The 12,482-nt window shown below is 41.8% G+C and overlaps 1 protein-coding gene across 5 annotated transcripts in view; it reads left to right on the top strand.

Moving 5' to 3' along the window:
• KDM5A (lysine demethylase 5A) overlaps positions 1-12,482 on the top strand; it is a 110,439-nt gene that overhangs the window by 91,329 nt on the left and 6,628 nt on the right. Inside the window, exon 28 of one of the 5 annotated variants that reach the window (XM_072766258.1) lies at positions 5,986-6,074. The exons of the other annotated variants lie outside the window; for them this stretch is intronic. Coding sequence (XP_072622359.1) covers positions 5,986-6,006 — 21 coding nt within the window. The 3' untranslated portion in view covers positions 6,007-6,074. Of the gene's footprint in view, positions 1-5,985; positions 6,075-12,482 lie in introns of those variants that run through there. 5 annotated transcript variants of the gene reach the window in all.

Below are 12,482 nucleotides of genomic sequence, written 5' to 3'. Positions count from 1 at the left end.
TAGTTTGTGTGGATAGACATTTAAGTTATAACCCCTCTCTTTGAGAGAGGGTAAGACAAATGATGATTTTTAAGGATGTTTCCTACTAAAACTTAGGTAGAATTTCGAAAGGAAGATAGTAGAGGTATTTTGGACGTTAGTTCAAATTCCTGCTTAATGATAGAAAAATCTATTCAGTACTTCTGATGAGGGAATATATAGACTATAGTGAATATTCTATTTTTGGAAAATGTAAATTTTAGTCACATTAGTAGAGCTGACCCATGGTCTTCACTTACTTGAATCTAAATTTTGCAGAGGTCGTCAAGCACTTTTATGTATGCACCAGGACTGATCTCACAATTCTATCCAGTGCCCAACCCTGTGGAGATAAGGTGATATCAGACACATTTTGACAAACCTAACTATGCCACTCCTCCTGAATTGATATTTGGCCTTAATAATATTATCCCACTGCTCAAAGCAAAGGCCCCTTTCCTCTCCATACTAGGCTGCACTGTGCTGAAACCAGTAGGACACTCACTGATCTTTAGTCTTAGTAGGCTACTTTAGTCTTTTTCTGGCTTGACTTTGTCATCCTCTCCAGTTGGAGGCTAAGCTTTGTTGAGACACAAGATGGATTATCACTAATAATCTTTGGAACCCAGAACAACAGTTCAAGCACATCAAGTCTTGGTCAGTGCTCAGTGCTTCTATTTATTTTGTCACAGACACATTACTTCAGAGTTCCAGTTAGAACATTAAGGTCAGTTTAATACACTTGGCTTCTCATCCCTGTAATTCATTGCTGCTATCTAAAAAAGAAGTCCAGGAGGGTACCTGGGTGGTTCAGTTAAGCCTCCAACTCTTGATCTCAGCTCAAGTATTCCTCGCAGGGTTGTGAGTTCAAGCCCAGTGTTGGGTGTGGAGCCTACCTAAAAGAAAAGAAGGCCAGCCAATCATAAATCCTCTCGTTGTATTCCATTACTGCTACCTGAAATACCCAATTAATATTCCCATTGCTGCCCTTTCTATTGATATTTTTGCATTAAATACAGACACCTGGCTGGCTCAGTTGATAGCATGTGGCTCCATTGGGGTTGTGAGTTCCAGCTCCATGTTGGGTGGAAAGATTACCTAAATAAATACATATATACATACGAATTATAGAGACTCTGGCTTCCCTATTCCTTTGTGAACTTCCCTACTTTTTCATTAAATGGAACCTGGCTCTTAGCAATGCGTACCTTAGGGCTACTTCAAGTTGCTCATTTTCTCGCTTTACTACTATAAGGTGTGAACCAGTAGATTATAAGGGCTGTTTCTCTTATGTTACCACTGATTTCCACTGCCACATGTTGAGGCCTCTGATACTCATCTGTACTGCCATCTGTCCTCATTACTGTCATCTGTTTACTCATATTCATTGAGGACTTTGATGGTTTAAGAGCATTTTTGCCTCCAGCCCTACCATTATCACAATCATGGATGACTACCATTTCTGTACCTCTACTTCCAATAATCATTTTCACTCCATTTAGCAAACCAGTTCCAAGGCCATAGCTTGGACTCTGTCAAAAATGTATTTCTGGGGGAACCTGGGTGGCTTACTTAAGTATCCAACTCTTGATTTCCGTTCAGGTCATGGTCTCAGGGTTGTGAGCTCTAGCCCCACATCAGGCTCTGCATTGAGTATGGAGCCTGCTAAAAATTTTCTGTCTCCTCCTCCTCCACCCCTTTTTCTTCCTTTCCTCCCCCAACCCCCTCCCCAAAACCACAATAAAGCCATTTAAAAAACCCAACTTATTTATGAAACATTAAAGTCTAGGACCTTATTTATACTAGTCTGATTTTTAATGTCTTGTCCTTTGATCTCTTCCTCTCAGTATATTTACTCTATGACCCCTGGGAAACATCCAATCACATTTTTCTTTCAGTCTTCACTCTGATGAGGGAATATGGACTGTTGAATATTTCACTCTCTTCACCATTTAACATAGACTGCATGGCCTATCACTCATGGTGTTTCCCCATCACTCTGGCCCTGCAGAAACTATTTCTGGGTCATTTTAGCCATCTGACTTGTTTGTTCTTGTAGGCTGCTGAATACTACTGAGTATCTGCAACTGACTGGTAGCACCACAGATTGACTCAAGTTGAGTTCTCAAAGACCCAGTAGTCCAGCAATCTCTTGCATTTTTGAAGACTATTTCCTACTTATTCCATTGTCAAGTCCCCACCTGCCATCTCTTCCCTCAGCAGAGGCCTACCCTCCCTAACCCTGACTTGAGCAAATTGAAGCTAACAGGAGAGCTCTAAAGTTTCTCTAGTCACCTATACCATCAGCATCTTAAAGTGGTTCCATCAGAGGCACTTCTCTATGCCCTTTGGATGCCCTAATTCACTTTCAATTACCACTTACCACTTTTAGTCAGATGTTTCCCAAATCAATATCACCTGCCTGTGCTTGCTTGCTTTGCTCCTTAATCAATTGTCTGGTAAGCATTTCTATTTGTATTATTTTAATCACTCTACATTCATGTCAAAAACCAAACTTTTCCTTCCACCTTCAAACCACTTTCTCTTCATTACTTCCAAAAAGAATAAGTGCCCAAGCCCAAATTCTGTGAAGCATCCTATATTCTTTTTGACCCCTCCCTTCCTGTATGCAATTATCTCTTCTGTTCCCATTGTGATGCATTAACTCAAGCCCTCCTCAGTTTTCACCTGGGTTTCTGCACTAGTCTTTTAGTCTTGTCAATCTAGTTTATCTTGGAAATTACTAGAATGAACTGTCTAAAGAGCCAGTCTGTTCAACACATTGTCCTAAGAAAAAACAAAACCTCCAAAAAACAACCGACATTGTCCTGTAGAATCTGCCCCATTTACTGTTCTAAGATCCATTTCCACACACACCCTCAGTCACTGCTTCAGACACAGATGTTCCTTTCCTAGGTTTTTTCTGGAATGGTCTTTTAGCTCATTCTCAAGATGCCAGTTTAAATGCTACCTCTTCAGAGGCCCCTTGTTCTCTCAACAGCTTGTTTTACTCCCTTAAGGGACTTGGCAATATGTGACATAATTGTTGATAAGTTTTATGAGGGCAGGACCTTTTTTCCTTCATCTCTTTATACCCAGCAACTAGAAGAATCCCCCACATATGGTAAACATTCAATAAATGAATGAATGTTGTTTCCTGCCTTTGTTCCTCCCTATATGTTGTTCTCTTTCAATTTATCGTACTCTAAGTCTGGGCTGCCATGTCCTCATCCATACTTTTCCTTACTTCCTCCAGTTAAAGAAAAAAATTCAACTGAGTAAATTTGAAGGTCTAATTGGCTTTATTAAATGATTCATGAGAGGGCAGTATCCTATCGAGCAAGGGGAGCTCTGAGGACGTGTACAAAATGGAAATTTTTATAGGAAGGAGAGTGGGAAAATGAAGTTATTAGCAAAAGAAAGATTATTTCAAACTAGATTATTTCTCTTAGGGGGAAGAGCAGGAGGTCTCAGGCTGACTACCAGTTCTTTTGGGGAGGAGGATAGAGAGGGCCCATGTGACAGATTACTTCATTGGTGCTCACCAGAAAATAACCCAACTAAGACCACATCTCTGGGAGAAGTTGAAACTGCAATTAGGTTAGGTATTAAGCCCTAGTATAGTGATTAGGACTGACATAAGTGACTCCATGTTGGGTCTGTGATTGTCTTTTGAACACTCCTCATTCTTCAAAATTCAGCTCATCCCCAAAACTCTTCTGAGAAGTCTTTCAGATTAATCCTTTCCTCCTCATCTGATTTAGATGTCCTTTCATGGAGCTGATAGCATTTAGATTATACAGTGGTTACAAAGTGTGGTCTCTGGATCAGCAGTATCAATCAGCAACACCTGGGAGTGTGTTAGAAATGCAAATTCTTGGGCCCTACCCCAGGCATCTTACTGGGGGGGGGGGGTCACACCCTGCATCTTAACAGCCCCTCCAGGTTGTGATGCTTGCAGAAATTTGAGAACTGCTAAACTGTATCATAATGAATACATTTATATCTCCAGCTTCTAGCTCAATGCTAGAACAAGTTTATTGTAAAGATCTTAGAACTAAAATCCATCTTCCTGTAGCCTCATACATCAATCCTGATTCTTTTGAGGATATGAAAAACTAGTTTTAACTGCCTCTGTTTGGCAACCTTTCAATATTTGACAATGACCATTATTTCTACCTCCCCAACCCTCATTGTCAGTCTTCTGGCTTAATATATTAATTCTCATGTGCTGTGACTTTGAGTCTCTTCAAACTCAAACTCATTAGATTTATCTGCACCAAGTCCAACTTCATATCCCTTCTCCATTCAGTGGAACAAATCTTTTCTGCTTCTTAAAGAAATAGAAATTTCCAAATCTTATCACATCTATTTCTATGTGTTCTAAGTTCCTTGACCCTACTGGTAATTCTTTTCTGAACACATTCCTAATTGTTCATATCCTTTTTAATGTCTATGCAAAGCATTCTTTTTAATCTTTAAACTATAATTCTGGAGGGAGGAATCAAATTTCCTTGAATTTTCTAATTCAAAAGATTCACAGTATGCATAGCTAAGAGGCTTGGCAAATTTGTTTCCTCTCCATACATTTTCTTGTCTTCTGTAGCCTCATGCTTTTGGAGGCTAGCCAGCAAAAATTGCTGTACTTTCCATTGTACTTTTCATTTCCATTTTTATTTTCATTCACAAATATGGGAATGTGAGGTTTCCCTCATCATTGAAATTGCACTTTTGTCTTTTCTGTGTATCCTGAGAGTTTCTATTTTGTTTTTAGGGATGCTTTATTTGGGAGTTTTATAACTGATTTCTTGATATGTGTTAATAAAAGATAGGAGACAAGGGACTGGAAGCAGAATTCAGAATTTTAAAATTTCCCACCCACGTTTGTAAATTAATAGTAATTCCATCCCCAGGTAGTCAGATTTCCATATCTGCTACTGATAGGTGATTCCTATATATTTACTTGCCTATAAACCTTTTTATACCTCAGCAAGGGCATAGTCAGTGCTGGCTCTGTGTGTTGTTTTGCAGTTCTTTTCTGGGGAATATTTAACATTCTGCCTTAAGTTCTAGATATGTATGCACATATATACATATATCCTAAATCATGTCTTAGAATAACATAGCCCTAACATTTCCAGGCATCCGAATGTCAACTTTTTTATGCTTCTCCTGCCAATACAGTAACATCTAAATCATTTCTAAAACATGGCTAATGCTTGCATGAAAAATGTGTCTGGAAATATTATGTATAAATAGCCTAGTTCCGCTCTTGTTTTTTCTAATATTTCTAATTAAGCTATCATTGTACAGTCAATATTTGTTTATCAAGCAAAGCTTTGTCTGGTTTGTGGGATGTGTTGAGATTGTGGGAGATGATGAATGGACAGGTGAGGGGAGGAGATACTATGGTGAGTTCACATGATATTGCCGGGTTTGAAGGTGTTCTCTGTTAAGCTATGTTTGTCCATAGTTGTATCTGTACCCTCTCTGCTTTGCAGGGGAGGGGAGAGGAAAGAGAAAAAAAATTGCTTTCATTAAAGAACAGGGATTTGATAACTAAGGTCATGATAAAGAACAGATTTTTTTAAAGATTTTATTTATTTATTCATGAGAGAGAAGCAGAGACATAGGCAGAGAGAGAAGCATGCAGGGAGCCTGATGTGGAACTCGATCCCGGAACAACGGGACCGTGGACCTGAGACAAGGCAGACGCTCAACCGCTGAGCTACCCAGGTGTCCCAAGAACAGTAGATTTAAAAAATAGTGTTAGAGGAATGCCTGGGTGGCTCAGTTGGTTAGACATCTGTGTTCAGCTCAGGTCATGATCTTAGGGTCCTAGGATTGAGTCCTGCATGGGGGCTCCCTGATGCTCAGTGAGGAGAGCCTGCCTCTCCCTCTCTCCCTTCACCCCACTCATTCTCTCTCTCTCTCTCTCTCTTTTCCTCTATCTCTTTTTTTCCCAAGATTTTATTTATTTATTCATGACAGACACAGAAAGGCAGAGACAAGAGAAGCAGGCTCCATGCAAGGAGCCCAATATAGGACTCAATCCCAGGACTCCAGTATCACGCCCTGAGCTGAAGGCAGATGCTCAACTACTGAGCCACCCAGGTATCCCTCTTTTTCTCTGTCTCAAATAAATAAATAAAATCTTAAAAAAAAATAATATTAGAATATTTTGGTGTGTTTATAGAAGAAGCTGGAATGACATGTGAAAAACTCTGGCATTAGGACCTAACAGAAACTAAGGTATAAGATGCTCCCTCTTCCCCCCCTCACCCCTCTTTTTAAGGTACTCCTTCTAATCAAGAAGCATTGCTTTTCTGGCTACAAAAAGAACTGAAGCCCACTGCCAAAGCAACTGTAGGTTCTGGTCCAGAGAGCAGACTGAAAGAGGCGGCAGGAGGGGCAGAGCAGAGTCATTATCACGGTTCAGTGCAAATAGAGATCTATGAAACTCAGTATAGGGGGGCATACTACAGGTTGAAACTCAATCTAATAGGCCTACCACAGGGAGAGAGGAAATCCACAGCCTGTCACAAGAGAAGGACACTGTGAGTACAAAATAGAAGTGGAAGAATAATGAGTGATCCATGTTCACAGGGCACAAGGTGAAACCATATGCTATGATATCTTTAAAGTAGCATCAGAGCCTCCTAGAGCAGAAAGCCAGCAAAGATTCTTCTTGAATTCATGTCTAAAAAATGTTCTCAGGTTGAAATTACTAAACAAGATAGTGTTTATGCTAACTTGGGAAGCTGTGTTCAGGGGTTGATGTAAGTTTTGCAGGACCTGACGTTTTGGCAAATGTGGCAGGCCCTCTTTATGAAAAGTAGTGAAAGATTAAGGATTTAAAACTGGGCACAGAGGATTGAAAGGCACCTATGCAAGTGAGGGGCCCTGAAACATTAATTTAATGGTATATCTATCTCTGCTAGGTGAGGCAGAAGGATCCGGGGGAGCCTTGAACTCGAATCCAACTCTGTCACTTAGTAGCTTTGGAATCTTGGGCATTTACTTCTCTCTGAAGCTCTCTGAGGCTTACCTATAAAATGAGGATAATACCAATATCTCTGGTTTGTCAGTACAGCCTATATAAGAGACTAGATGTTAAAATGCCTAGCTCAGTGCTATAACTGCTGATATTGATGACAGTGTTTTTTGTTTTGTTTTGTTTTTCCCTAGCACTTGTAGTTTATTCTTTTTTATGACTCTTTTAATTTTTAAAATATTTTCTTTAAATTCAATTTGCCAACATATGGTATAACACCCAGTGCTCATCCCGTCAAGTGCCCCCATCAGTACCCGTCACCTAGTCACCCCACGCCCCCACCCACCTCCCCTTCCACGACCCCTTGTCCATTTCCCAGAGTTAGGAGTCTCTCATGATTTGTCTCCCTCTCTAATTTTTCCCCACTCATTTTCCCTCCTTTCCCCTTTAATCCCTTTCACTATTTCTTATATTACGTATGAGTGAAACCATGTGATGATTGTCCTTCTCTGATGGACTGACTTCACTCAGCATAATACCCTCCAGGTCCATCCACATCGAAGCAAATGGTGGGTATTCATCGTTTCTAATGGCTGAGGAATATCCCATTGTATACATAGACCACATCTTCTTTATCCATCATCTTTCGATGGACACCGAGGCTCCTTCCACAGTTTGGCTACTGTGGACATTGCTATAAACCCTGGGGTGCAGGTGTCCTGCCGTTTCACTGCATCTGTATCTTTGGGGTAAATCCCCAGCAGTGTAATTGCTGGGTCATAGGGCATATCTATTTTTAACTCTGAGGAACCTCCCCACAGTTTTCCAGAGTGGCTGCACCAGTTCACATTCCCACCAACAGTGCAAGAGGGTTCCCCTTTCTCCACATCCTCTCCAACATTTGTTTCCTGTCTTGTTAATTTTCCCCATTCTTACTGGTGTGAGTTGGGATCTCATTGTGGTTTTGACTTGTATTTCCCTGATGGCCAGTGATGCGGGGCATTTTCTCATGTGCTTGTTGGCCATGTCTATGTCTTCCTCTGTGAGATTTCTGTTCATGTTTTTTGCCCATTTCATGATTGGATTGTTTCTTGGGTGTTGAGTTTAATAAGTTCTTTATAGATCTTGGATACTAGTCCTTCATCTGATATGTCATTTGCAAATATCTTCTCCCATTCTGTAGGTTGTCTTTTAGTTTTGTTGACTGTTTCTTTTGCTGTGCAGAAGCTTCTTATCTTGATGAAGTCCCAATAATTCACTTTTGCTTTTGTTTCCCTTGCCTTCATGGATGTATCTTGTAAGAAGTTACTGTGGCCAAGTTCAAAAAGGGTGTTGCCTGTATTCTTCTCTAGGGTTTTGATGGAATCTTGTCTCACATTTAGATCTTTCATCCATTTTGAGTTTCTCTTTGTGTCTGGTGTAAGAGAGTGGTCTAGTTTCCTTCTTCTGCACATGGCTGTCCAATGTTCCCAGCACCATTTATTGAAGAGGCTGTCCTTTTTCCAGTGGATAGTCTTTCCTGCTTTGTTGAATATTAGTTGACCATAAAGTTGAGGGCCGGGATCCCTGGGTGGCTCAGCAGTTCAGCACTGCCTTGGGCCCAGAGCCTGATCCTGGAGTCCTGGGATCAAGTCCCACGTCGGGCTCCCTGCATGGAGGCTGCTTCTCCCTCTGCCTGTGTCTCTGCCTCTCTTGTGTCTCTCATTAATAAATAAATAAAATTTGTAAAAAATGAAAGAGTTTCAAATATAGGCCAGTTATAGTACATCCTCCCTGAGAATAGAATGAGAAATAAGATGATGGCAGGAAGAGGATTTTGGCTACAGAGGTCTTCAATGTGCGCTGCCCATTAGAATCTTCAGGGGAGCTTTTTAAAAAAGTCTATGGCCAAGGGACACCTGGGTGGCTCAGTTAAGTGTCTGCCTTTGGCTCAGGTCATGATCCTGGGGTCCTGAGACCCAGCCCATGTGGGGCTCCCTGCTCAGTGGGGAGTCTGCTTCTCTTTCTCCCTCTCCCTCTGCCCCTCCCCCTGCTTGTGTGTACATTCCTTCTCCCAAATAAATAAAATCTGAAAAAAAAAAGAGAGAGAGAGAGAGAAGCCAATGGCACTTCAGAACAATGAAATCAGAATCTTTAGGGTTGGGAGCCAAACATTAGGAATTTTTTTTTTAAAGATTTTATCTATTTATTCATGGGAGACAGAGAGAAAAAGAGGCACAGACACAGGCAGAGGGAGAAGCAGGCTCCATGTAGGGAGTCCCACACGGGACTTGACCCCGGGGCTCCAGGATCAGGCTCCAGGCTGAAGGCAGCGCTAAACCACGGAGCCACACAGGCTGTCCCAGGAGTTTTTAAAATGTTTTCCAGGTGAGCCCAATGGGGAAACAAGGTTAAAAACGTGGGCTAAGAGTGAATATAAAAGCTCCTTTCCTGCTAAGGGTGATGTGATTTGGGAGGGGACCCTAAGTGGAGGGTGTGGTCTTCCTACTTGGAAATGCTTTAAGTATATAATAGGCCCTTAGCTTCTTGCGGTGTAGATAGACAGCTACATCTATACAGGTAGCTGTCTATATTTACATCTGTCTGTCTCTAAATCCCTTAGAGATAGGTTTTGATGTGGTAGCCTTCTTCAGATGTAGTAGTTCTCAACCCTGGTTGTGCATCAAGTTTATCTTTGTGAGAATCAAGATCACATTGTAGAGCTTTAAAAATACAGAGATCTCTGGGTCCCACCCCAGAAGATTGAATCAAAATCTCTTAGGTGGGACCCAGACTATAAATTTATATATGTTATATATAAACACATATATAGTTAAATATAGCTATCTATAAATTTATACAGCTCTATGGGTAATTCTGATGTACAGTCCATGTTGGGAATCACTTTCTAGGGAAGGATCACACCTCCTGATTTCCTAGTTTAACAGCACCTCTCATTAACATCTGCTTTGAGAAAGACATTGCAGATTTTGATGGCATTAACTTTGCCTTGAAAAACACCCTGGGCTGTGTGCGTGGGAAGAAATGTATGTTCACTTCTGGTTGCCTCCTTTCCCAATTAACACACATGCTAACCTGAAGTGGAAGCCGGGCAGCAATCAATCAGTAGACATGCACCAAGAACATCCTATGTGTCTAACACTATGTATTCTCTCTATCTCTCTTTTTAACACTATGTATTCTTTGAGAATAGAGAAAACTAAGATTTTTTTTCCTCTTAAGGAGTTCACAAACCCTTGCATTGGAAGTGATTAGGAAACACACACAAGAGACTAACTTGAATGAAATGGTATAGACTGCTGAGGCGCTTGTGTGGTGTAGTCGGTTAAGTATCCGATTCTTGTTTCAGCTGAGGTTATGATCTCAGGGTCATGAGATGGAGCCCCGTGTCAGACTCTGCTCAGTGGGGACTCTGCTTGAGGTTCTCTCTCTCCCTCTGCCCCTGCCCCTCCCACTCATGCTCTCTTGCCCACACACACCCTCTCTCTCAAATAAATAAATCTTTAAATGGTACAGACTGCCCCAGAAGTCCAGTTCTGATGAGCACTTTATGGAAAGTGTGGGATTTGAGCTGGCCTTGAACAGGTAGAATTGGGGAAGTGTGGATGAGGGAGAGTAGACCACATGAGCCAGGCACGATAAGGACATCTCTGGGGACTTTGAGGGAAAAAGCGCTCTGTGATCGTGTTGGAAAAGAGGTAAAGACACGAACAGTGTCCAGATCACAAGAAACGACCACACACCCCCGTGTGCTGGCTAACACATGGCCACCTCCTGGCCAGTTCCAGCTTCACGTCATTCTTCCTGCTTTCTAGATAAAATGTATTAAGGGATCTGATTGTAGAATTATCTCTGCTTCCTAAGAGCACCCAATCCAGAGCAAAGCTCTGCTTCCTGGACCCTCCTCAAAATCACCTAACACAAATTTATTTTTTAAAAATTTATTTATTCACGAGAGACAGAGAGGGATGCAGAGAGACAGGCAGAGGGAGAAGCAGGCTCCCTGCAGAGAGCCTAATGTGGGACTCGATCCCAGGATCCCAGGGTCACGGCCTGAGCCAAAGGCAGATGCTCGACCACTGAGCCACCCAGGTGTCCCAACACGAATTCATTTTGTAACGAATCCTTCCTAACCCTGTTGCTGAGACCTCCCACAGTTCCTACAGTGTGTTCCCCCTTCTGCGGTGAGTAGTTGACCTATTTAACTACAGGTGTGTCCTGATGTCTTTGGCTGGTGGACTTTGAACCAATACCGTTTGAATGGGCCCCGCTCTTTCCTAGTTTGGGGGAACAAGGGCAGAGGAGAGCCGTACCATCATGCTCCCTTTGGGGTCCCCTCTCCCTCTGGACGAGGAAAAGAGTTATCAGCAGTGAGAGACCAGATTCTGGGTGCAGCCTCCAGTTCCATATCCATCAGCTAAGTGATCAGTGCATCCATATATGTTCTTGCCTGTCAAAATAAACTCCTGCTGTGCTATTCAATAATGTTTAGCATAAAGGACTGTCCAAAGGTTGAAATAGTTCTTTTTTTTTTTTTTTTGAAATAGTTCTTTTTACACATGGTCACTCTGCCCTAAACTCTCACCATAGCTCTGGGCTGTATGTAGCATTAGGGTGTGGAAGCCATGTGGAGAATTTCTCCTTTCACTCAGAGCCCCTTATGGCTCCCTGTTAATCAGCCTAGAGTTTCCTGCTGAGACTAGTTACATAAATGTTGCAAACTCCTCTCTCTGTGTATTCTGAGGATCAAATGAGAAACCAGGGAAACAGGGATTAGAAGAAACTGGATACAATTGGAAAAGAACAATTTCCTGGGGTGAAAGAGAAAGATTAGGATTTTTTCCTTCCTTGGTAGGGAAGGCAGAGTAGTGGGGGAGGATTGTAAACATATCTGGATAGAAGATTGCCTCTAATTAGATTGTTAAAAATATTCTTCAGGTCTGATGAAATTTAGGGTGAAGAATTTTTTCTTGTCATTTCATTACTCACCATTTTTCTAAGAAAGCTGTGTTTAACCCCATGGGCTGGCAATCACCCAAATAAACACAAGCTGTGATTGTTAGCCTTTTTCTTGTCTTTTTTTCTCCTGGAGTTAAAGTGTAGCCTGGTAGTTGGGAAGTAGTGGACTTTGAACTCTTACAAGCCTGAGTTCAAATTCTGCCTCTACCATTTTCTACTTACGTGACCTTGAGAAAGTCATTTACTTCTCCCTAAGTCTATAGTTTCTCATTTTTGAGAAGTCACACTAGCAATCTCTGTTGTGGTATCTCTCCCGATTGGATGGGGGCCCCCAAATGTGGGGCAACCTGCTTGGATGGAAGCCAGCATGAGGTGAAAGAGTTCATCCGAGGCAGAACAAAGGAGATAGATGATTCGTGAAGACCAAAGATGGGGCAAGGGAGCTGGGGGCAGGCCATCAGAGCAGAGGATGTGTGGAAAGAGGCTGTGGGTGGGGGCTGTATTTGAGAGG

Source organism: Vulpes vulpes, chromosome 8, assembly GCF_048418805.1.
Source record: "Vulpes vulpes isolate BD-2025 chromosome 8, VulVul3, whole genome shotgun sequence".
Lineage (NCBI taxonomy): Eukaryota > Metazoa > Chordata > Mammalia > Carnivora > Canidae > Vulpes > Vulpes vulpes.
The sequence above is the reverse complement of the archived record's forward strand: the minus strand, read 5'-3'. Positions and strand labels throughout refer to the sequence as shown.